We start from the raw sequence: 26,176 nt of genomic DNA, 5'->3' as shown, positions 1-26,176 counted from the left end.
GCCATGGCGTAAACCAACGGCTTGTGGTCGACGAACGCCGTGAAAGGTCGGCCCTCCAGGAGGTGGCGGAAATGGTGGACGGCCAAGTGTAGACCGAGGAGCTCCCGGTCAAACGTGCTGTATTTGACCTCGTTCGGCCGGAGCTGCCGGCTGAAAAAAGCGAGTGGCTGCCAAACCCCGTTCACCCATTGCTCATGTACGGCGCCCACCGCGTAGTCGGAGGCATCCGTGGTGAGGGCGATGGGAGCGTTGAGCACCGGGTGAGCGAGCAGTGTTGCGTCGGCGAGGGCCCGCTTTGAGCCTTGGAAGGCCGCATCCATTGCTGCGGACCAGGCGATGTCGTGCTTGGCCGGCTTGCCCCGGAGGGCTTCGTAGAGGGGCCGCATGAGCTGAGCAGCGCGGGGCATGAAGCGGTGATAAAAATTCACCATTCCCAGGAATTCCTGCAGGGCCTTTATGGTGCGGGGACGCGGGAACGTGGTGATGGCCTCGACCTTGGTTGGCAGCGGCACGGCCCCGTTCTTGGTGATGTGATGGCCCAAAAAATCAACGGCCGTCGTGCCGAAGTGGCATTTGGCCGGGTTGACGATGAGGCCGTGCTCGCTGAGGCGCTCGAACAGTGTTCGGAGGTGGAGGAGGTGCTCGGCCCGGGATGTGCTGGCGACGAGGATGTCGTCCAGGTAAACGAAAAGGAACGGCAGGTCACGCAGCACGCCGTCCATCAAGCGCTGGAACGCCTGAGCCGCGTTCTTGAGACCAAACAGCATCCGCAAGAATTCGAATAAGCCGAACGGCGTGATGACTGCCGTTTTAGGGACGTCGGCCGCCCTGACAGGTACCTGGTGATATCCCCGTATGAGGTCAATTTTCGAAAAAATGACCCGTCCCGCCAGACGGGCGGAGAAGTCTTGGATATGCGGGATCGGGTACCTGTCGGGGGTGGTAGCGTCATTGAGACGGCGGTAGTCGCCACACGGGCGCCATCCACCCCCCGGCTTTGGCACGATGTGCAGTGGCGAGGCCCACGCGCTATCGGAGCGCCGCACGATGCCGAGGTGCTCCAACGCGTCGAATTCGGCCTTCGCTACGGCGAGCTTGGCTGGGTCGAGGCGGCGGGCCCTGGCATAGACCGGCGGGCCCGTGGTTGGTATGTGGTGCTCGATCCCATGCCGTACTGCGACGGCCGAAAACGTCGGCCGCGTGAGGGCCGGGAACTCCGTGAGCAGGCGAGCAAACTCGTTCGCCGCCGGAACGGTGCATGCCAGCTCGGTCGGCGCGGAGCTGCTCAATGTGCATACCAGGGAGCTGAAGGTTTCAGCGTTGATTAAACGACGCCGTTGGACGTCCACCAGCAGTCCGTGTGCGCAGAGGAAGTCGGCGCCTAGCAGAGCCACGGGCACGTTGGCGGTTACAAACGTCCAAGCAAAGCGTTGGCCGCCGAAGCAGAGGGTGACGTTGCGCGGGCCGAAGGTGCGGATAGTCGATCCGTTGGCCGCAACTAAGGAGGGGCCGCAAACCGCGGATTGCCTGTCCTGGTCAGAGGCGGGTATGACGCTCAGTTGGGCGCCGGTGTCGCACAGGAAGCGCCGTCCGGACGCTGTATCCGTGATGAACAGTAAGTTGCCCGTGTGGCCGGCGCTCATGGCTGGTAATGAACGCCGGCCCGGCCGTTTCCCGGCCTTCCGAAGGTGCACGGGGGTCGGCATGTCCGGGCCTTCTGTCCGAACCTGGCATGATAGTAACACCACGCTTGGTCAGGTGGAGGCCTCGGTCGTCGTGCCGGAGGTGGTCGGCTCGGTAGAGCGGCCGCCAATGGCGTCGGCAGTTCGGCCGTCGACCGTGCCGGGTGCTCGGGCGCCCTGGGTGTTGCGTCGGACGGCGGTGGGTCCCATGTCGCCGCTGCGATGCGCTGTCCTGCGGCGGAGATCTTGTCGGCTTCTCTGGCAAGGGCCCGGGGATCTGTGATCGTCGTGCTTGCCAGGGCGAGGCGTACCGGGTTAGGCAGCTGACGGAAGAACAGCTCCCGGAACAGGAATGCCGGAGAGTGCTCGCCGAGCAGTGAAAGCATGTAGTCCATGCGCTCGGAAGGGCGCGTGTCGCCGAGCTCAGGCAAATCGAGCAGGCGCCGTGCGCGTTCCGCCGATGGGAGGGCGAAAGCATCGAGGAGAAGCTTCTTAATCGCGCCGTATTTGTCAGCGGCTGGCGGGCTTTCGAGGAGGCTCAGGGCGCGGGCCTCGGTAACCGACCCGAGCGCAGCTACCACATGGTGGAAGCGGGTGTCGTCGGCCGTGATGCCTCGCAGGGCGAACAGGGACTCCGCCTGTGCGAACCAAACCGCCGCGTGAGCCTCCCAGAAGGTAGGCAGTTTAAGGGCGACTGCCGTGTCCATGTCGATAGGTCACCAATGAAGGAGCCGGGGCTCCCACGTCGATCGGAAGAATGGACGCGACAAAAAGCTAGAATTCATCCGAGTTGCTTTAATGAAATCAAACACTCAGGCACTCTGAATCTCCGTTTATCCGTCAGCAATATATATCTATTCCGCCAGGGGGTTTGCCCAGGCCCGGCGCCAGGGGGCGTGGCACAGCGTCCTGGCTGCGGCCTGGCAAGTTGAGGGCGAGCCTGCCCGGGCATGCCCGGGCATGCCCGGGCGTCCCGACTGAGGCCTGGCAAGTTGAGCGCGGGCCTGCCCGGGCGTCCTGGACGAGCCCGGCATGGTGATCGCTCCGCGTCCTTGATAGGTGCAAGGCGATTGTGAAAACTCAGCGGCAGCCGCTACAGCATGATATTTCTAAAAAGTTGTAAACAGGTTATGACAAAACTTAGGTGGATGAGTTGGTTAGGTGACATGAACAAGCCGATTATATTGTGGTTCAGGTGCGAATCTAGATCCGGGTTATCAATGAGATACAAAACTTAAACTATTCGACCTGGCAGAGGTATGCACTTTACTGATTGCCGTTTCAGTTTATGTATGTAAAATGTTGCAGGTTTATGTTTTACTTTGTCTTCACTTGTGGTGGTGGTGGTTCATATGCATCCCATGGCTGCTTGGACTACATAATTTTTCTGGGGGCACAGCTGTGCCACTGATGCAATGCCCCCCAATTATCACGCAGCTTGTACTCATTTTGCTGACCTCAGAAGGATGACAGGCTGAGTTAACCCACCTGGTGTTAATTCAATAGCATTACAGAGGCTTGAACTCAGGACCCTAACCCTAAAGAATATCAAGCTAACCACCATTAAGGTTATTACGATTAAGCTAACCATTAAGCCGACACCAGGCTTATCTCCACTTGAAACTTCGTCTGAGGTTGTCGAGTGGCACAAAACGACCTTGAGAATTGAAGGTTTTGTTTTTTTAACTTGTAATGGTTTCCTTCTAGTATATTTTGTTTCCTGAAGATATATGGATTTTGTGTAGATTTTGTATTATTTCTCTATTTTAATTTTGAATATGCATGTGCTCAAATAAACCACTTGTTAGCAACATAGGGTTGCTATACACTGAGCATGGCCAAACTATTTGCTGAAGAGGGTTATTTATGGTTCTTGTTGTTTCGTATGCCGCATGTGGCTGCTGGTTGCATCATTTCTGGTAGCGCGGCTGTCCCGCTGATGGAGTGTCCTTGTTACCAGTAACCTTGTACTCATTTTGCCAACCTTGGGAGGATGACAGGCTGAGTCAACCCACCTGTGCCCTGTTGCTCGAAACTCGGATAATTTAACCCCTGGATAAGAGCTATCCTTATGGTTAAAATTTCTATCCAAAGGTTAACTATACCAAGGATAAACTGCGGATGGATAAGAGGAGGATAGCTATCCCCCGGATAAGGACTGGATAAGGTGTGTATAAAGTTTTGATTGGCAGATGGCATCCCACAATGCATTACACTGTCTCATTTGCTTTCAAAGCTATCATGGTGCCTGAAAAATTCTAACTAGAAATTGGATGGTTAACTTTAGGCCGACTGAATGGGATATATGCTGTGGCTGGCAACAGAAGAACATGTATAGGTCGGCTCAAATCTGCTGTATCATCGTATAGCATGTGCTGATACTACATTATATTGCCGTGATCAGGAACGAATATCGTTTTCTGCAGGTTCACACCACACGCTTATTTGCTAGCGTGATTATGCATATGGATTGATTATTAGGGTGCCATTAGAGATATATGATATATAGTGTTCAAATATTTATATCCAAATAAAACATAGGTAGACCAATCAGATGACTACCTCGTATAGGTACTTCCTTTACCATGAACGCATTGTGAAAGCGGCACGCAAATCAATAATTGTTTTAGCACAGTTCTCGGGCTGCTAGAAAGTCGGATTATTTAACCCCTACATAAGAGCCAGCCTGTGTTTAAATTTCTTATCCAATAGATACCTAACCAACGGATAATCTATGGTTGTTCAAAGGCTGGATAAGGTTGGGATAGTTTCCTGCTGGATAAGGGCTGGTTAAGGCGTGTTTCATGTATTACAGTCCTGCTCCATGTGTGTGTTTAGTTCCGTGTAGAGTCCCTGTATAAAGAGAGTTGCGCCATGCGCTGACCCGAGATTTCTGGTCACGTGATTTCGTGGCGCCATTTTGTGTCTAACTTCACCGTGCGTGAACGTCAGCTTGGTACGGGAATGTTGTTTATTGCCAAACAAAATGACTGGTTGTTCTGCTTTTGGTTGTTCAAACCAATCTGGGAAATATAAGATGTATAGATTTCCAAGTGATAAAGTCAGAAGACAAATTTGGGAAGCGAAAGTCAGACGAAAGAGCTGGAAAGCGATCGACTCCTCGAGACTCTGCCAGGTAGGCCCACGCCGCTTGATGATCGATGTTCAAAAGCAATTCTATGTGCTCGTTTTTTTTTTGGTTGTCTGTCCGTTGAAAACCCTTTTAAAGGGAAGTGATTTGTGTTTGTTTATTCTCTCCGTCTGTAGTCATATTCAAGTCTTCACTTGTCGGAGTAGTGATGAGTTTCACTTGTGAGGAGTGAACGGAGTGGTGATGAGTTTCACTTGTGAGGAGTGAACGGAGTAGTGATGAGTCTCACTTGTGAGGAGTGAACGGAGTAGTGATGAGTCTCACTTGTGAGGAATGAACGGAGCAGTGATGAGTCACTTGTGAGGAGTGAACGGAGTAGTGATGGTGTCTCACTTGTGAGGAGTGAACAGAGTAGTGATGAGTCTCACTTGTGAGGAGTGAACGGAGTAGTGATGAGTCTCACTTGTGAGGAGTGAACGGAGTAGTGATGAGTTTCACTTGTGAGGAGTGAACGTAGTGGGATGAAGTGTTGGTCTGGTCAGAGTGTTGTATTAGGGGCAGAGTTTTCTTACGGTCTGAATGTATGAATCATGTTCTGTACTGAATGTATGAACCAAGTTTTGTACTGAATGTTTACTGTGTTGGCCTCATCGTGTTCCTGGTGAAATTAAACAAGTTATGGTGAATACGACGTCGTATCTGTGCTTTTCCATATCTGTTCGACTAGACGAACCGTGCACACTGCAGGTATTTTTTAATGTTTTTTCTCTGTTTAATTACGGCTTGGCGCAGTCGAAAATTAAGTGTTAATTAAGTCGCCAGCTATGAAACATATTAATCGATCAGGCAATATCCATCAGAGGTCTGGGCAAGGGTGTAGTAATAAATGAACGTTTCAATCTTACTAGATGCCGATGACGTTTTCCTTATGTCAGAGACAGAAGCTGCCTTGCAGCTTGTTAAATCATTACAATGGAAATTGAATATAAATGTCGATAAAACTAAAGTTGTACACTATAGAAATATGGCAATACCACGTACAGAATTTGTTTTAAGTGTGTTAGACTATATGTCGGCTGGAAGTCCTACACCGGAATTGCTCTCGGCACCCTTTAAAAAATATTGGATATGCCCACACTCCTTTCTAAAAGTTATTAAAATTCAGAGAACGACAGCATTGGTTTGTCTTACTTATAATGTTAGCTCTTATATGCAGTGTTGGCTTGTAATATGCATTGCCATACCACTTTTAATATCACCACACAGCTCTTTTTCACGGCAATAGCTGAGTTTTTGACAAAACAAATATCACCTGTATGTAATAATAATACTAAATATGTGTAGTAAATTTTTTTTTAGCAGGTTTAGAATATATCACCCCATATCGCGAATGTACATGTATATCTAATCCGACACACTTAGACACAAAATGGCGTCCAAATTTGAGTTGACACAACTCTCTATATACAGGGACTCTAGTTCCGTGTTATTGTGAAATACCATATGCCGTTCGACTGGAACGGGATTACATGAGATCTCGCGAGAGTACGCCACAGCTAATGAATGGCCTGATAATAAAGGTGTGGTTAAAGTTTTGATTGACATATGGTGTCCCACAATGCATTGCACCATCTCATCTACATGCAAAACAGTCATGGTGGGTGAAATCAGTCACACTAGAAAGAGGAAGGCAAATTTTACTCCAACCGAACGGGATATGTTGTGTCGGGCAGCAGAAAATCATAAGGCGCATTACGCCATTAGGAGTAAATTTTCCAACACCCTAACAGATGACGTGAAAAGGAAGGTGTGGTTGACGATCACGGCTGCCTGTTGGAGATAATTATCGCTCGGCAGAGGAAGTGAAGGAGAAATTGTTCACACATTGGATCAACACATTTGCGGAATTTGCTTTCAACATTCACCAGACAGATGTCAAACAAAACTGGATTGTCTGCCATTTTTAATTGGATAAATCTACGTATGCATCACTAACCACGGATAAGGTGTTATCCGGGCCAGAGGAGACTGGGTAATGTTATCCAGAAAACTCACTAACTTATCCAGGGGATAAAGTTATCCAGGCTGTGAGCAACATAACATATCCTGTGCATAAATTTACCTGCCGCATAGGTGATCATCCACAGTATAGTGCTTATCCAGGTTTCTAGCAACCAGACCCTGGTGTTATTTTTTTCATGGCACAACATGGGCTCAAACTCAAGACCCTAAGGTCTTAAACCAGCCACCGCAACCGTTAAGCTAACACCAGGCTTGTTATTTATTGTTAAACAATAACACTCAATGAATCGTGATTGCCCTTCATTGCCGAAGATCGCCATTCACATTAATAGACACTATAATATAAGACCTGTCGTGGGCGGACGGACGCAGACACGCCGAGACTGAGCTCCTTTTATATATAGATGTGAATACCTGGGTCTGGGTGTATGAATTTGTTTATCGTCTGGGTAGAGATGCTGTCATCACAACACAATGCTGAGATAGCAGGAAATTGTAATTTGTAAAGATGTTGGTAATACCTTGCCTACTCTTGTAGAAATACACGATAGGATCTTCAACATCTGCCAATGCGAGCAGAGTGCGACGTCCCCAGATTAACGTCCTTCAGAGAGATGTTGCACTGACCTCAACTCAATGATTCAATGCACTCACTATACTTGTGAAGCAACACTACAATAGTTTATAGTTATCCCGTGCATGCGAAGCGAAAGGTGTGTTGAAGCAATTGATTCATGTCTGTCTGTCTGTCTTATCAGTTTATGATCGAGGAACAACCTATTTGATGTGAATATTGGTGTGAATTTGGATAGCGGAATATCTAGAGCCAGATAGATCTGTATAGGTAGGTATTCGACTGTCGTGATAGGGAATCTACCTGTAATAAGTTCTATGTTTATCCCGGTTTGTCAGTATAAGCTGTATTGGTGTCCTCCGCCACGAGGGGGCGGGGCGTGCTAAATAGTGCAGGGATTATGGATAAAGTTCCCTCGTTCGTTGTTTCCCTCTGTCGCCGATCCAGTGTCCATTATGGCAACGCTCTCATTTAAACACTTAGATAGGTCCTTAGTGCACACATTAGATAATTCCCCTCCCTTACCACAACGACTTTGGGAAACAGGCAGGAAGCCAGATCGGGGCCCCGCCGCATGGGCCGCAGCCAGCCACACCACCAGCTGGCCGAGCAACGAGCCTCGTGGCAGGCTATAGCCACGCAAAGGAGGACTGTGATTGGTCTGTGGAAGGGACAGAGAACTGCCCCGTGATTGGAGGGAAGGGAAGGACTGGTGGTTGGCCACAAGGATGGTGTGACATGGTGGGCGGGAAGCACTCGGCCAATGGGAGGAAGCCAGCGGAGTGGGAAGATTCTGGAAGATGGAGCGTCACCGCGCTGGTTGAAGAGGAAAAGAACTGACGTCACAGGGCGAGTGATAAAACTGATGACTCACCGGCGTTTCGCCCTCTTCCCTCCTCCATTGCAGCAACAGAAAGGGCTCTTCCCTGGCCCTTTCTGTTGCTGTCTGTCACTGTGCTTCCCTGAAGTTCTCTTCGTGCCTCGTGTTGGAGATCAGCTTCGTGTGGAGATCGCTAGCCCTGTGTTGGACCTTTGGTGCTTTTGGTGCTTTTGTTTCGGCGTGGTGCTCGGTGCTTTTTGGTGCTTTCGGTGCTGCGAGCGGACGGGACCTCGGGTGTGACTGACGAGGAGCTTGCAGCGAGGCGCTCGGTGAGGCCTGATGGCATGCGAACAGGCACGCATCGAGGCCTGTTTCCCGCCGACATCGAAGCCCCGGCGGGCTTGCGCACTTGGAGCCGATGATTCCTTGACTGCAGACTACAGACAGATAAGCACGCACTACATCTTACACAAATCCACGACGGACAGTTATTTTATTAATTCATTCCTTTGTCTCGTTTCTGAAGTGAGTTGTGCGGACGTCCCAATTTACAATTAGATTTTATCATCGCGTTTCCTTGTTCTCGGGTTCCCAAATAAACCTGTTATTTTTGTACATTTCACCCCGGATTCCCGTTTGAGTTCATTCCCTCTACAGGTACGCGCTTGCCGCTTCTTCCCCTTCATTCTTCCTCTCGTGCTTTTATAGCCGAATCCGTATTTGATTGTCGCCTCCATTAAAGCCTTTCGGTCGTCTATGGTCCTACGGTGTTAACTGAGGGATTCACGTGACAATATTATATTTTTGGCATGAATCAGAAGACAAACCTGCCGTTTAACAGTACTGTACTTTGTCTCTGAATTTATCTGGATCGCAATGCCCAGTGAGTTAATTTTTACACTCTATCTGCCTGCTTGGTAGTCGAAAAAAATTGAAAATCATTCCAAACAGGAAATGTACTGTTCTAAGGACGTTATAAAGGACACAAACAAGAAGAAACAAGAAAAAGAGCAATCAGAGATTGCAAACCCCCACCAGGATATATTTTCAGTGGTTTTTAAGGCTTTTGTGTTAAAACAAATATGGCGGCCGAACCACGTGACCGATGACGTCATCATTATTTTTTTTTCTAAACTAATTTATTCCTAGATTATGCTCAATAAATTTCATCTTGATCGGATGAAGTTTTGTACTTGTCGAATTATGACATCATAATGGAGGCACATATGACATCATTCATATATTTTATTCCTCATGGAGAGTTCTTTACAATGAGCCATGTCTCAATTTTTTTCTATTCAGCACTTTCGGAGATATAGAGGATGCAAAGTTTTTAGGTTTTCCCAAGATGGCGGCCGAACCACGTGACCAATGACATCATCATTTTTTTTTTCTCCACCAGTTTATGCTGACATGGCGCTCAAGAAATTTCATCTTGATCGAATGAAGTTTTGTACTTGTTGAATTATGACGTCATAATGGAGGCACATATGACATCATCAACATATTTTATTCCCCATGCAGAGATCTTTACAATGAGCCATGTCTCAATTTTTTCTATTCAGCACTTTCGGAGATATAGAGGTGCAAAGTTTTTCGGTTTTTCCAAGATGGCGGCCAAACTACGTGACCGATGACTCTCATATAATTTTTTTTTCTCCACCAGTTTATGCCGACATGGCGCTCAAGAAATTTCATTTTTATTGGATGAAGTTTTGTACTTGTCGAATTATGACGTCATAATGGGTAGAGAGTAGAGAGTTAAAAGATTAGAGATTAGATTCGATTAGAGAGATTAGAGAGTTAAAAATTGGGCACAGTCTATTCCAGGGCAAGGCAAATATGTGTGTAAAGTATGGCGATGCTATGTGCAACGATGTAGACGTAGTACTGTGCACAAACAGACAAACAGACAAACAGACAAACAGACAAATACAAACAGACAGACAGACAGACAAACCAACCAACCGGAATAACAAATACTTGCCGGAATAACAAACGGACTCAAATGCAATACCCTCTCCCCTGGCGAGGGTAATAATGTAACGTGTTAGACAGGGTGATGTAATAGCTGCTGGAGAAAATGGTGGTAAAACCCGGAATTAATTTATTTATATGCCTTTCAGCCTCTTTAAATCTTTATTAAAATTGATTTATATGCTTGAACACCGGAGAACACAAATCTCCTTAATAATGCTTCCAAGAACCATGCTATAGTTCGATATATATAGCATGGAAGGGGGTTGCATGTGAGAGGGTACAGTATTGGGGTGAAGAAGACGTTGTCGATATCGTCGATGCTGATTGACAGTGTTCTATTGTGATCAATAAAGCCTCCATTTCCTCAACTGTGACTCAATTTGTCTTATGAAAGTGTATAAGTGTGATGTATAAGACTGCTTCTGTTGTGCTAAATTTCCAGATATTTTTTAACGATCTTTAAGATCATTATCTCCTTAAAATTGAAGTATAGACTTGAACACTGCATGGGTTATAGTGTTCAATGAACTCACTAGTTAGCGGAGTAATTCAGTAAATAGTGCAGCAAAGTAATTCAGTACTCTATTGTCTCAATCTATCAAACAATGGAATAAAACTTTAAGAGATAGTCAATGACTTCAAGTATATTGGTTATTGAGTTAACACAACTGCTTAAGATATCATACACAGGAAAGCTGCCACATGGAGAGCTTGCAACATACTTTCAAGAATATGGAAGTCGACACTATCTTGGCGTATCGAGGGACTGTTCATGGCAACAGTTGAGTAGTCTGTCCTGCTTTATGCAGGTGAAGCATGGACTCACATTGTGACCCACGACAAGGGACTTGATGGATGCTGTACTCGACTTATTTGTTCAGCTTTCAATGTCCATTGATCTGAACATAGGACAAACAAGTACAGATACATTCAAAGTACACCGTGATAGACCTTTTCATCACCACTCTGTTCGTGAAGGTATTCACCATACTCCTTCACAATCTCTTTCAACCTTTCTCTTTTCACTCTACCCTGCTTTCACGGAAATAGCGTGGTGTTGGCTTAGCGGTTAGGGTGCCTGCTTGGGATCCTAGGATCCTGGGTTCGAATCCCGGTTGATCGCTGAATTAACGCCAGGGGGGTTGACTCAGCCTGTCATCCTCCCGAGGTCGGCAAATTGAGTACCAGCTTTCTGGGATGAATGATCATGGTGTGTACCCAGATTTAGAATCAGTACACCGTATCCCTGCGCATCATAAGAGCGTGACCAAGGGTTGGCGTCAGGAAGGACATCCGGCCATAAAAACATTGCCTCAAACAGGGAACCATGATTGTCATGGGGCCCACAAAGCTAACCCCCGCTCTAGCGGGGAAAATGGCCTTAAAACGATCATTCATTCATTCATTCATTCTGCTTTCACCGAAATAAAAATAAAAAGGAGTCCCTCCAAACCTCATTTCAGTGAATGCTCAGGCAGTGTTCACGGTTTTGTTTGAAAATGTTTAAACTTCCTTCTCCCGTGTTGCATACTGTCTTTTATTACAACTCGCTCTTCTTCTTTCTTTTCAAAAGGCTGTCTTCAAATCACTCTTTCAATCTTTCCGATTCAAAAGAAATTAAATCTCTTACAGTTCTTCCTTTCTCCAATCTCTAAACTCACCTGAGCTCATTTACAATTGCTATTTATAAGTGGGGTGGATACTTATCCAAACAAGATATTCTAGTTTTTTTTGTTTTTAACACTTTTCTGAGATTTGTAAAATATGGATTTCACATTGAAGTTGTGGGTTACGGTGTGTACAAGTACGTAGAATACTTTTTTTAACATTCCAGGCTATAAGGCAAAAAAGGTGAAAACGTTGAAAAGGATTGTGAGGAGGCATAGATCTAGGGAAGGGTATAAAACGATTCCAAGAGTGTTGAAAGTTCCCAAGAGCACAGTGAACTCGTTAGGAAATGCAAAGAATATGGAACTACCCAGACACTCCCTAGAGCCAGCCCTCCAACCAAACTGAGCAACAGGGCAAGATGGACCTTGGTCAAGGTGACCAATGACCACTCTGACAAAACTACAGAGTTCCTTGGCTGAGATGAGAGAATCTGATGGAAGGACGACAGTCTCTGCAGCCCTTCATATCACAAATCCAGGCTTTATGGGAGAGTGGCCAAATGGAAGCCACTCCTGAAAAAAAGGCACATGGCAGCACGCTGTGAATTTGCGAAAAGGCATGTTAGAGATTCTGAGAGCATGAGGCAAAATATTCTGTGGACTGATGAGACGAAAATTGAACTCTTTGGCCTGAAAGCAAATATATATATACATATTGTTGTGGAAATGAGAATTGTGTTTTTTTATTGTTGTAAAAATATCACCCTCCTTCCTCCAGTTGTGTATAAAGGTCAAAGGGCGTCCCTTAGTTAGGTCATATACAATCACGTTAGCCAATCATAGATTTCCTCCTTGTTGGTAGTTATTTCCTTATTCTGTGTATTAGGTTAAGGCTTTGTCTTCCATTAATTAATACTCCATTGCACCGAATTCACATAGAGTAGATCCCCTTTCATTCCCAAAGCCCCATTCCTAAAGCCTCGATTGCCAACTGCATTCGCCGCCATTGCCATGTGCTCCGGCTCGGAGAAGAAAGGCGTGTCTCCACCTCGTCATAGAAAGGAGGAGTGAGTCGGCCCCGCTCAACCAACCCAGCCAAAGGGGTTTGGCTTGAGCGGGCGGAGAAAGAACGATCAGGGAGGTTCAAAAAGGTGAGAGGGAGGGGCATATATAACCCGCACCACGAGGCCCCCACCTCAGACGAGCTTCAGAGAGAGACGGGAGACGCGTAAGAGAGGAGCCCTGAGAGCAAGCATTGAGAGAGAGTCCAGATGAGCTACGGAGATGAGCTACAGAGATGCGCTGGAGACGAGCTTCAGAGAGAGACGGGAGATGCGGAAGAGAGGAGCCCTAAGAGCAAGCATTGAGAGAGAGTCCTGAGAGCAAGCATTGAAAGAGAGTCCTGAGAGCAAGCGTTGAGAGAGAGAGAGTCCTGAGAGCAAGTAAGAGCAGTACCACGCAGCTTTGACTCCACCAGGCAGCGTTGGCTCCACCAGGCAGCTCCGACCCGTTACCCCGCGGGAGCCAGATTGCGGTGGCATCGGTGGCCGTCGAGGTCCAGCCCGACGTCCCGTGCGGGGTCAAGCTCCAGCCAGCTCCGTGCCTTCCTCTCCCTCCAGCCATACACCACCTGCTGTTCCTGTCATCATCCCCCGTGTAAGTGTGCTTGTAGTCTGTCTTTGTCTTGTCCTGGGGTATTAATTAAGACTGTAGGTAAGCTAGCATTGCACTGTGTCTCCTTGATTCCTTCTGTCTTTATTTTATTATCTTTCCTTCTTCCTTGGTTATTTTGGTCCTGTAAATAATAGTAATAAATATAGTAGCATTTCCAACCCTTTTGCCTTCGTCTTCCTCTTCTTCACATCCTTGTTGTTTTGGTGATTTCCCAATTGAATACCGGTGGCACGATTTGGCCAACGTTTAAGGAATCGGGTCTAGTCTTGGTAAACGGCTCACGCCGTGGTTCGCTTCGCTCGGCGCAACATCCATTATGCTGCGGCCGTGAGCGGGGGGTGTTCCTTCGCATACCGGGAAGCGCTGGTATTTAGGTCATAGGACTTGTGGGCCTAAAACTCTACCCAGCGCCGACCGGGCATGGCGTCATACCCCCGGGACCACGTCGGTCAGTAACAGACGACGGGCTTAATCCCCCCTCGATAACGGGAACCGAGGCCGACGTTGGGTTCCGTAACAATATATATACATACACACACACACACACACACACACACACACACACACACACACACACACACACACACACACACACACACACACACACACACGTGTATGAAGACAAGTATCTTAAATCCTTGAAAGAATCATATAGCTGTATACATCGCATTTTGCTGATCATCAAAGCAAAAGATCTACTCACACTTAAACACGTATAACGAGTAAGCCAATCTATGACTTAAAATTGTAATTGTACCGACTTCTGAGGTGGATATTTATTCCTTATTTTTGCTCATTTTTCATGGTAGAACCTCCATGATGCCCTGGACAACATATATGATGTGCGAGTGCCCAGCCTGTGGCGCAAAATTTCTTGGGAATCATCTACTCTCTTGTTCTGGTTCACAGCTTTGCGTGACAGGAATGCCCAATTCTACACATGGATATTCAGTGGCAGGCCGAATGTTTTCTGGATGGCAGGCTTCTTTAACCCTCAAGGTACTTTTCAGCTCAACCTTGTCCAAAATGGTTGTGCTTATGCATGGGAATTCAATTTTAAAAAAGACGCAGGCAAAATCCCCATCCAGTACATGCATGTTCATTCCATAAGCACCCAAGAACAAGGACAGTCACATTCAATCCAGAACAAAATATACCTGTGCAAAGCAAAGAAAACATTGACAAGCTGTTTATCCTAATATGAAATACAGGGACATTTTAAAATAATGGACAAATCAACACAGTCTATCACATTTGTACCTTGGACCCCAACATATTGAGGTACAGTGCCTTCAGAAAGTATTCACGCCCCTTGACTTTTTTCGCATTTTATTGTGTTAGAACCTGAATTTAAAATGGATTAAATTGAGATTTTTTCGTCACTAATCTACACATAATACCCCATAATGATCAAGCCAAATTTTGTTTTTAGAATTTTTTTACAAAATAATTAAAAAAAGAGATACAGAAATATCTAATTTGCACAAGTATTCAACCCCCTGTATGAAATACAGGTATTCAACCCCCTGAGTCAATACTTTGTAGAAGCGTCTTTGGCAGTGATTATGGCTTTAAGTCTTCTTGGGTACTGTGAGTAAGTTGAGTTGAGTGCTTAAGCCACTTCCATGGCTTCCTTAGTGATAATGCGGCTTGGTACATCCCAAGAGCAGGGTCCCCATGCTACAGAGAAAATGGGAAAAACCTGGGAAATATTAAATAAATCAAAACTAGCATAGCCTCCAGTCACCATCTATTAAATAAAATTCGTTGGATGTCTGTGTCAGTTTGTTCGCGTTTTTTGCATAAACCGATGGGCTGATAACCACCGAATTTGACATATAGACCAAGTCCGACCCATGGACGGTCCTAAGGGTATTTTAACCACCACATCTGCCTTTAAAGACCCCCTAAGACGCCCCACTAAATACTTTTTACATGATTGAGTGATTAGACCCTTTAAGACCCGTAAGACCCCCTCACACCCCGAATAGCCCAAAGACGCTTTAGACCCTTAAGACCCCAAATATCCCTAAGACCCATAAATATCCTTAAAGGCACTTAACGACCCCTAAGACCTATAAGACCCTGAAGACAGTTTCGACCCCAAAGACACTTAAGACCTGAAAGACCCTTTAAAACCTTGAAGACCTCAAAAACCCTTTAAAACATCAGAGACCCTTGAAGACCCCTAAGACCCATCTACCCACCAGAATCACCTCACCATTTTCCTCTCTCTCTCTCTCTCCCACCCACACCCCCCACCCCTGTCTGTCTCTCCCCTACCCCTCTCTGTCTCATCCCCTCCCCATCACATTTGCCCCTCTCCTCCCCTTCCTCTTCTCCTCTCCTTCCCCACCTCCTCCACCTCTCCCTCACCCCTTCCTTCCCCCCTTCCAGTTCACTTCCCTCCACCACTTCTCCCCCTCCCATACCCTTTCCCTTCTCCTTCCCAGCCTCTCGCTCCCCTCTTTTCTCTCCCCTCCTCTCTTAATATTCCCGTCAGCGAAGTGACCCTGCGTTTCCCGGCAATGCCAGTTACCTCTGCTAGTTTTACTCCATTTTAAAACCACTCTATACTACTTTTCATTCACTGAGATGTCTCATATACTCACAACAGCTCACCACACGTTTTGGCAGGTTTCCTGACAGCAATGCGACAGGAGGTGACAAGAGCACACGAGGGCTGGCTGGGCATTAGACTCTGTCACTTTGCACGATGAGGTGCTGAAGCATTTGAAAGAGGACATCAATTCCTCACCAAAGGTTTGGCTTATTGGAATAATGTTCCAGACCAAGTTATGTTGCACTGGCCACCTTGCCGAACACTGTCGAGTAGACTATGTGTTTGTTCGTCTATCACTGTCTTTGTCTCGGTCTCTATTAGTCCGGCAGATATGTGAAGAATTGTGGTAGAATTGTGCCTTTGATGATACAAGCATGAAACTTGGCACACAGTTAGGGCATACCCTTACAGTGAAATTTGGATGTAGGGGCATTCCAGATTTCTCCTTGGCCCAAAATGGCGGCCATTTTACAAAATGGCGGCTAAGAAGGACATATTTACCTATTATTTCAGACTTGTCATTTGTGCTGCTATTGAAACACAATGTAATGAGCATATTATAAATTGTCATGTACATGCTATGCAATACCTTCATACTGGGTTCAAAATTGGAATCTACGGTGGCCTATAAGGGGCAGAACAAATGGTTTACCATTGCAATAGACAGGACTGGTCTAGCGGTTTAATTATTTAACTTTGCATGACTATCTGATTTCTCCTGGGTGTAATTTTGGTTCAATACCTTTATATGAACAACTTTGATGTAGCTTTATGAACTTTCCTATCATAGACTAGGTGACTATAAGGAACAATGCAAGGCTAGTGAAAAGTTACGAAAGCGAATTACTATATTTATGATAATAATGTATGTATTTCTTTTTCAGATGATAACTCGACTGCACTGCACCTTCGCTCATTGACTGTAGTAGCTACCTAGATTTGGTTCCCAATTTGTATATTGATTGGATGGTGGTGGTGGATAATGCTTAATTGACAATGGCCAACAAAAATTTCAAGCTATTAGACCCCCAAAGCCCTAGTACATCTGGAACAAACATGCCTTATCTGACAGATTGGGAGAAGTGTGTGTTATGTCAGGAGGTCACCGATGAGGCCCTTGCCTGTCCAGCTGATTCCAAGCGAACCACAGGGTCCGGATACCAAACTCTTGCAGATTATCTCCTCACCTTCAGCCAGATGGGCTGCCTGCCAAAATCTCTAGAACTGTCCCGCCTGGACGATGGTGAAGGTATCCAGTCCACCTTCCAGAGCCACAAGGCTAAGTGGCATGATTCATGCAGACTGAAATACAACAAAACTGAACTGCATCGGGCACAAAAAAGAGAAACGTCTAGTGAAGAAACCGCAAGTGTCTCAAGAAAGTACACCCGTCACAGAGTACATGTAGACCACACACAGCCACAGCCTGAAAAGTGTTTCTTTTGTGACAAACCAGCGGGTACTAATTCTCTGCGAAAAGCTTCCACCTTCGACCTCGATAAACATGTCAGGACAGCTGCCCTGAAACTAGGAGATCAGGCACTTCTTGCTAAACTGAGTGCAGGTGACCTTATAGCACAAGATGCACAGTACCACGTGAAGTGTCTGGTGTCACTTTATAACAAAGCAAGGGCCACAAGCACAACACTGAATGAACAAGATGATATCAATCACGGTATAGCACTTGGAGAGCTAGTGTCCTACATCGATGATGCCCGCACAGATGCTCTTGTGACACCAGTGTTCAAGCTGGTAGACCTAGCAAGACTATACACCACCAGGCTGGAACAGCTTGGAACAGTCTTGACCAGGCGTGTCCACTCCACCAAACTCAAAGATCGAATCATGACATATTTTCCAGACCTAGAGGAGCACATGTCCGGTCGAGATATTCTGCTTGCTTTCAACCAGGATGTTGGCTCAGCCCTTCAGAAGGCATGTGATCACGACACTGACAGTGATGGAGTTTGTCTTGCTAGAGCCGCAAATATAGTTCGTAGAGACATGTTGAAAATGAACTCAACATTTAGTGGTTCATTTGAAGCCCACTGCCAAGAACATTCGGTACCTAATTCGCTTGTATCACTAGTTTCTATGATCTTGAATGGTCCTAACATCCAAGAGCAGTCAAGCCACTCGTCGGTATCAACACCTACTCTCACAATCTCACAACTCCTTATGTTCAACAGTTACTCACGCCGCAGAGAGAGTAGCAGTACTACCACGTCCACGAGGCACAGTCACAATCGGGAGACTCCCCTGCCTGTGTACCTGGGCACCCTTATCCACACAAAGACTCAAAAAAGAGACCTGGTTGATACTATGTTCAACCTGGGTCTCTCGATCTCCTATGACAGGGTGCTTAGCATCTCCACGGACTTGGGGAACAGAATCTGCCGTTTCTTCCAAAATGAGGGTACAGTTTGCCCCCCTGAGCTAAAAAGTGACCTCTTCACAACTGGGGCAGTGGATAACATTGATCATAACCCCAGTTCAACAAGTGCCCACGACTCCTTCCATGGCACTGGCATTTCACTTTTCCAGCACCCAAATAGCGATAGCCATGGAGTTCAACGGGTAAACCCAGATGACACATCAACAACAGATGCACACCTGCCACAGTCATACACCATCGTACCTCCTGTTGTTCTGGGTAAATGTGACCCACCTGTACCCAAGCTAGCGGGTCCCAACAAAAGCAACTGCCAACTCATCCCTGAAGCAATGCAGATTGAGTACAGGTAACTGATTATTGTGTTTGAACTGTGGACAGTTATATGTGTACCTAAATAACCAAGACTTGTTAACTTGTGTGGACTTGTTTGTTCTTAATTGTGTTCATTATCTTGCATTTTGACAGGTGGCTGGAGCAGATGGAGAAGACAGTGCTATCTGACACACCACTTAAGGGAGACGAGACAGTATCATGGGCTGGATACCATGCCAGCAAGCAGTCTATTCCAGAAGAACCAGAGTGTAGTGTGGCCTTAACTTCATTGCTGCCTCTCTTCTATGATCAGCAGAGACCTGGCAGACCCAGCAGTCATCAACACCCTTTACCAGATCGAGAAGCTGGGAAAAGAACAGTATGACACATATGTGAACGAGAGGCTTGTACATCAGACAAAGCCTATCACTGACCCAATAAAAAGAAACAATCTCCCTCTCTTCAGCCGACCCCCAGTCAGAGAGAAGTCAAGAACAGAGTTGAAGGTGGTATCTCTGAAGAATGACTGCGTTCTGTTCTCCAGGCTGTTTATTGCATCCCAGACACGGAATGGAGATCTTGATGAATTCTTTGCACATGAAAACCAAGCTTGTCCCCCTGCATTGTCACAAATGGGCAAAATCCGGCTTGGAACCAAGTCTGATCTGGTTGGGTGCTTAGAAGATCTGATCACCTCACGGGAAAATGATGATGTAAGCCCCCCTGTTGAAGTCATGATCCTGGATGGAGCAGCCATCGTGAACATGCTGGCACCTCGTAATGCGAAGACCTTCTCTGAGTATGCATCACTAGTATTCTTGCCATACATCACATCTCAGATACAAAATAAGAGCAGGGTTGATATTATCTGGGATGAATATTTCCCAGACAGTTTGAAAGCCGACACCAGGAAGACGAGGGGTAAAGGCACCAGGAGACGAGTTGAGCCATCTAGTTCCATCCCTCGAAACTGGCAGGCCTTCCTTCGCATAGACGAGAACAAGGTGGAGTTGTTTGACTTTCTAGCAACGAGGATAGCAAACATTGAGACTGACAAGCAAATCGTCACCACAAACCACAAAGAAGTTTTTTGTACACAGCCACGAGATGTTACTGGTCTTTCCCCGTGTAGTCACGAGGAGGCAGATACAAGGATACTACTCCATGTCCAAGATGCAGTCAGACAGGGCTATACCAAGGTGTCAATCCGCACAGTGGACACAGATGTTTTGATCCTTGCAGTGGCAGCAACTGGATATCTTGACATCGATGAACTCTGGGTTGCTTTTGGCACAGGGAAGAATTTCAGGCACTTGGCAGCTCACGAGATGGCTGTGGCACTGGGACCAAACAAGTGCCGAGGGTTGCCATTCTTCCACGCCTTCACTGGGTGTGACACCGTGTCCTGCTTCGGCGGAAGGGGGAAGAAAACAGCATGGGAAACATGGAAAGCCTATGATGAGGTCACCTCAGCTTTCTGCGCACTGGCTGCCACACCAACCATTTCAACTGCAAATGACAACATGGATCCACTGGAGCGTTTTGTTGTTCTGCTCTACGATCGAACAAGCAGCCAGGAACATGTTAACGATGCCCGCAAGCATCTCTTCACCCAGACTGGTAGATCAATAGAGGCTATCCCACCAACGCAAGAAGCCCTCAGACAACACATCAAGAGAGCTGCCTACCAAGCCGGCTTTTGTTGGGGCCAGATGATGATTTGCGCACCTGAGCTCCCATCGCCAAGTGAATGGGGTTGGAAACAGAGTAATAACGGCTGGGGGATATATTGGACAACCCTCACAGAGGCAACTGAGGCATGCCGACAATTGCTTAGATGTGGATGCAAGAAGGGTTGCAGGAAACAGTGCAAGTGTGTTAAGGCCGCACTCCAGTGCTCAGCTCTGTGTCACTGTGCAGGGGAGTGCACACGATAGTATACAGGAGGAATAACACACCTGTTACATATACACAAACATGTGGAAGACTGTTTTGTAGACTGTTTTATAGTGAAAGTCACTTCCACAGCGTTAATGTGGCATTTTCACTTCATTTCCATTGTGTTTCTGGAGTTTGCTCAAAATAGCTCAAAAAGTAATTATTTTTGTAAAGAATAAGGACCAAATAAATGTTATGTGAGTTTGTTGACATTTAATTATGATCTTACAACCTGTTTACGTGAAAAAAACATCATAGGTGTGCTTGAGCAATAAGTAAATCTAGTTTTATAGACATCGGTACTGTGTATCTTATTATCCGTAAACGGCCATTTTTAAAATGGCCGCCATTTTGTCCCTAGGAAAAGATTTGAATGCCCCTATATCCAAAAATCTTCCTAGTAGTATGCTCTATCAGTGTTCAAAATTTCATGCTTGTATCACCAAAAGCACAATTTTTTCACATATCTGCTGGGCTATATCTTTATCTATCGTGTTGACATAAAATTGTGAAAAACTGTGTCCAATGTGCACTGCCCTTTTTTTGTGTTGTAATCAATTGTAATACCTGGTGAAGATATCTATCTCTAACTCGATGTCTCACACACAAAAACAGTCAAGTTTGGAAATAGTAAAAAGTCAATACAGAGACTGCACATTATAAAGCACTGAGCTAAAGTCACTTATATTCCTGCATCTAGTCGTGTTCACAATAGAACATTGTTATCTTTAAGTGACCTTTTCTGGATGCAGAAGTTGGCTCTTCCATTCTTCACTTTGTCTTTTACTCCACACCCAATACTTGTCAACTGCAGGAAGGGGTGTACGTGTACGGCCTTTACTCGGATGGCTCAGCCTGGGACCGACGGAATTGCCGTCTCACAGAGTCAATACCCAAAGTCCTTTTTGCGCAATTGCCTGTGGTGCACATTTATCAACCATCAACTCCATCAACTCGACAGCACCAAAGGACCCACGTCTTTATGTCTGCCCTGTGTACAAAAAACCTTGTCGCACTGATCTTACCTACATCACAGCTATATATCTGCACACAGCCCAATCACCCGATCACTGGATCTTGCGTGGTGTTGCACTGCTCGGTGACATCAAATAATTCCTTGGGATATTATTCGACCTGTGCATATCCAAAGAGGCTTGTTGAGAATAGGGGCCTGGTTTTGGATTTAAGTTGGCTGCATCCAAGCTTAGATATACCAAAGTATACCTTTGCCTTCATGACTTTCTACATTTTCTCTTTTCTCTTAATCTTTTCATAAATAAATAAAAAATCCTGTTGGTTGTTGTTGGTTCTTAATCTTTTCATCAATTCAAAGTGAGCATCAAGCTTCAATACATATTGTTATGATCATCTAAATATTTATTGTTATATCAATTCGGTTTTGTTGTCACTATTAGTTCTAGTTACAGTTACCATTGATGAAATAAACCAGATACATATTGTTTTTCTGCTTTTGTGAATTGTTTATTTTATAGAATATTTAATGAATGATGGGGCACAGCTGCACCTGTTCCTCAATCATTGGACAACACGGGACAACAAACAAGACAACAGAAACAAGAAAACAAGAAGAACAACAAACAACAAGAACAACAAGAACAACAAACAAAAACAAACAAACAAAAACAACAAGAAAAAATAACAGATACGTTCAAAGTAAACTGCCCCCATGCCAAATAAATAAATAACATATCCTCCAACAGACGGCATTGTCGGGGAGCCTTCAGCGCCCGGCAATGCCGCCGTACAGCATGTGGAGACTGAATTGGGTAATTAAAATAAATAGATAATAATCATGAAATTAATTTGTAATAGCATATCTGAACCACCAGTGTTTCATCCGAATCTGTAACTTTTTGAAAATTCATTAAATAATCAATTAATCGAAAATATGAAATAATTAATCGATTAATTAATTAATCAATAAACAATTAATGTATTGGTTGATTAATCAACAAATCAAAATACCCTTTATAGCCAAATAATTTGGTCACTGTCGTGTCCAAATATCAGCTTCCTCGCTCAAAAGGTGCCTGTGATATTGCTCAGATGAGTACGAAAATAAATAAGTAATTAATAATGAAAATAAATAAATAATAATTGTAAAATAATTAATTTCTTAATCAATTGGCTAATAGAATACCTAAACCACCACTGTTTCATCGGAACCTGAAACTTTTTGAAAATTAATTAAGCAAGCAATCAAATAATTAAATATTTAATTGAATCAATAAATCAAAAATACCCTTTACAGCCAAATCACTTAGTCACTGTCATGTCCAAATATCAGCTTCCTTGCTCAAAAAGTGACTGAAATATTGCCCAGATGAGAAAGAAAATAAATAAGTACTCAATAAATCGATAATAATTAAGTAATCAATTAATTAATTGATTTTTAAAAATACCGTTTTTGCCAAAGTACTTGCTGACTATTGTGCCCAAATTTTACCTTCCTAGCTCAAAAAGATAGCTGAGATATCGCCTGGACAAACAAAAAAGAAAACAAACAAGTACACATACATTCAAAGTACACCGCCCCCTTGCCAAATAATTAAATATCCTGCAACGCGGCATTGCCAGGGTGCCTCCGGCGCCTGGCAATACCGCAGTGCAGCTCATAGAGGCTGCATTGGGAGGGAGAGGTGTACGCTAATTGATCAATTAATTGTATAATTAAAATCAATAAAAGATTATCACAAAATATTTTCTTAATCAATTGGCAAATAGCATAACTAAACCACTAGTGCTTCATCCGAAGACGTATCTTTTAGAAATCAAATTAAATAAGTCATTAATAAAAAATTAAATAATTGATTGATTAATCAATAAATAATTAATCAATAAATAATTAAGCGATTAAATGATTAATCAATAAATCAAAAATAACCTTGATAGCCACATCACTTGGTCACTGTCATGTCCAAATATTAGCTTCCCAGCTCAAAAGGTGCCTGAGATATTGGCCAAATGAGAAAGAAAATAAATGAATGATTAATAATGGAAATAAATAAATAATCATTAAAAAATTAAATTGTTAATCAATTCGGTCACAGAACACAGAAAACACCACCATTTCATCAGAATCTGTAACTGGATTTTTTTTTTTTTTTAGTAATTAATCGAATAATTAAATAATTAATCGATTAATTGATTAATCAATAAATCAAAAATATCCTGGATAGCCACATCACCTGGTCACTCATGTCCAAATATTAGCTTCTGAGCTCAAAAAGTGCCTGAGATATTGGCCAAATGAGAAAGAAAATAAATAAATGATTAATAATGAAAATAAATAAATAATAATCATAAAAAAATTAAATTATCAATCAATTTGGTCAGAGAACACATAAACCACCACCATTTCATCAGAATCTGTTACTTTAAAAAAGAAAAAAATTGTCATTAATCAAATAATTAAATAAATAATCGATTAATTGATTAATTAATAAATCAAAAATAGCCTTTGCAGCCAAATCACCTGGTCATTGGCATGTCCAAATATCAGCTTCCTAACTCAAAAGGTGCCTGAGTTAATGGTCAGAAGAGAAAGGAAATTTGATTAATTAAATAAGTACTGAATTAATCGCTAATAATTAAATAACTCCTCAATTTATTGATTAATCAAAAAACAAAAAATACGGTTTTTGACAAAAGACTTACTCACTATTGTGCCGAAATTTCAGCTTCCTAGCTCAAAGGATGGCTGAGATATCACCCGGACAAACAAACAAGAAAACAAGAAAACAAACAACGAGAGTGAAAACTGAGTACTCCCTTTCAGCGTGCGTCACTGCCGAGCCCCCTTCGGTGCCCAGCAATGACGATTTGCAATGCCTGCAGATGGCATAGGAAAGGTGCGGTGTACAACAAGTACAGATACATTCAAAGTACACCGCCCCCATGCCAAATAATTAAATATCCTACAGCGCGGCATTGCCGGGGTGCCTCCGGCGCTGGGCAATACCGCAGTGCAGCTCATAGAGGCTGCATTGGGAGGGAGAGGTGTACGCTAATTGATTGATTAATTGTATAATTAAATTCAATAAAAGATCATCACAAAATATTTTCTTAATCAATTGGCTAATAGCATAACGAAACCACAAGTGCTTCATCCGAAGATGTATCTTTTAGAAATTTAATTAAATAAGTCAATAATAAAAAATTAAATAATTAATTGATTAATCAATAATTAATCAATTAATCAATAAATAATTAATCGATTAATTGATTAATCAATAAATCAAAAATATCCTTGATGGCCACATCACTTGGTCACTGTCATGTCCAAATATTAGCTTCCCAGCTCAAAAGGTGCCTGAGATATTGGCCAAATGAGAAAGAAAATAAATAAAAGATTAATAATGAAAATAAATAAATAATAATCATTAAAAATTTAAATTATTAATCAATTCGGTCAGAGAACACATAAACCACCACCATTTCATCAGAATCTGTAACTTGAAAAAATAAAAAAAATTAGTCATTAATCGAATAATTAAATAATTAATCGATTAATTGATTAATTGATTAATTAATAAATCAAAAATAGCCTTTGCAGCCAAATCACCTGGTCATTGGCATGTTCAAATATCAGCTTCCTAACTCAAAAGGTGCCTGGGGCAATGGTCAGAAGAGAAAGGAAATTTGATTAATTAAATAAGTACTTAATTATATACATATATAAATAACCACCTTTAGAGGCCATTTTTCCCCGCAAAGCAGGGGTTGGCCTTTTTCGGGAACCGTGGTTGTTGTTGTTTTTCGGTCCCCTTAAATAAGTACTTAATTAATCGCTGATAATTAAATAACTCCTCAATTTATTGATTAATCAAAAAACAAAACTAGAACGGGCACTCGGTAGAGCGCATACCTTCGCCGCAGCTACTGTTCTGTACTTGGCATGGGAGTGTAGGGAACAGAACAGTGAACAGTTTGGTGCTGATTTCATGCAAATCGGATAAGAATTGACCGAGTTATGAAAAACAAGATCGGGCATTGAATTCTGAACATTTTGGCATTAGTTGCATGCCAATTGGATAAAAATTGACCGCGCTATGGTAAAAATACGATTTTGACCTTTTCGTGACCTTGACCTTGACCTTTGACCCGATTGCTCCCAAAATCTAATCAAATGTGTCCCGTATAATAACCAATCATCCCACCAAATTTCATGCAATTCGGTTGAATACTTTTTGAGTTATGCGAATAACATACACACACACACACACACAGACATACAAATAAATACACAGCGATCAAAACATAACCTTCCGCTTTTGCGAAGGTAAAAAACGTTTTTGACAAAGGACTTGCTCACTATTGTGCCAAAATTTCAGCTTCCTAGCTCAAAGGATGGCTGAGATATCGCCCGGACAAACAAACAAACAAGAAAGCAAGAAAACAAGAAAGAAAACAAAAAAACAAACAAACAAACAAACAACCAGAGTGAAAACTGAGTACTCCCTTTCAGCGTGCATCACTGCTGAGGCCACTTCGG

The 26,176-nt window shown here is 44.1% G+C and overlaps 1 protein-coding gene and 1 long non-coding RNA gene across 3 annotated transcripts in view; one reads left to right on the top strand and one right to left on the bottom strand.

Moving 5' to 3' along the window:
* The window catches only part of TIMM50 (translocase of inner mitochondrial membrane 50), a 173,510-nt gene extending 157,235 nt beyond the window's left edge, over nucleotides 1-16,275 (bottom strand). The window contains exon 1 of one of the 2 annotated variants that reach the window (XM_068100800.2): nucleotides 16,076-16,275. In XM_068100800.2, coding sequence (XP_067956901.1) covers nucleotides 16,076-16,148 — 73 coding nt within the window. In that variant the 5' untranslated portion in view covers nucleotides 16,149-16,275. Of the gene's footprint in view, nucleotides 1-16,065 lie in introns of both variants that reach the window. The other variant, XM_068100802.2, reaches the window with a different exon arrangement.
* Nucleotides 16,088-22,123, top strand: LOC137415219 (uncharacterized). The gene is made up of 2 exons (XR_010982021.2): nucleotides 16,088-16,216; nucleotides 21,476-22,123. It is a non-coding gene; the product is annotated as an uncharacterized LOC137415219 (long non-coding RNA).
* Nucleotides 22,124-26,176: the final 4,053 nt, after the last annotated feature.

This window comes from Myxine glutinosa, chromosome 9, assembly GCF_964187855.1.
Source record: "Myxine glutinosa chromosome 9, kmMyxGlut1.1, whole genome shotgun sequence".
Classification (NCBI taxonomy): domain Eukaryota; kingdom Metazoa; phylum Chordata; class Myxini; order Myxiniformes; family Myxinidae; genus Myxine; species Myxine glutinosa.
This window is presented reverse-complemented; position numbering and strand designations above follow the sequence as displayed.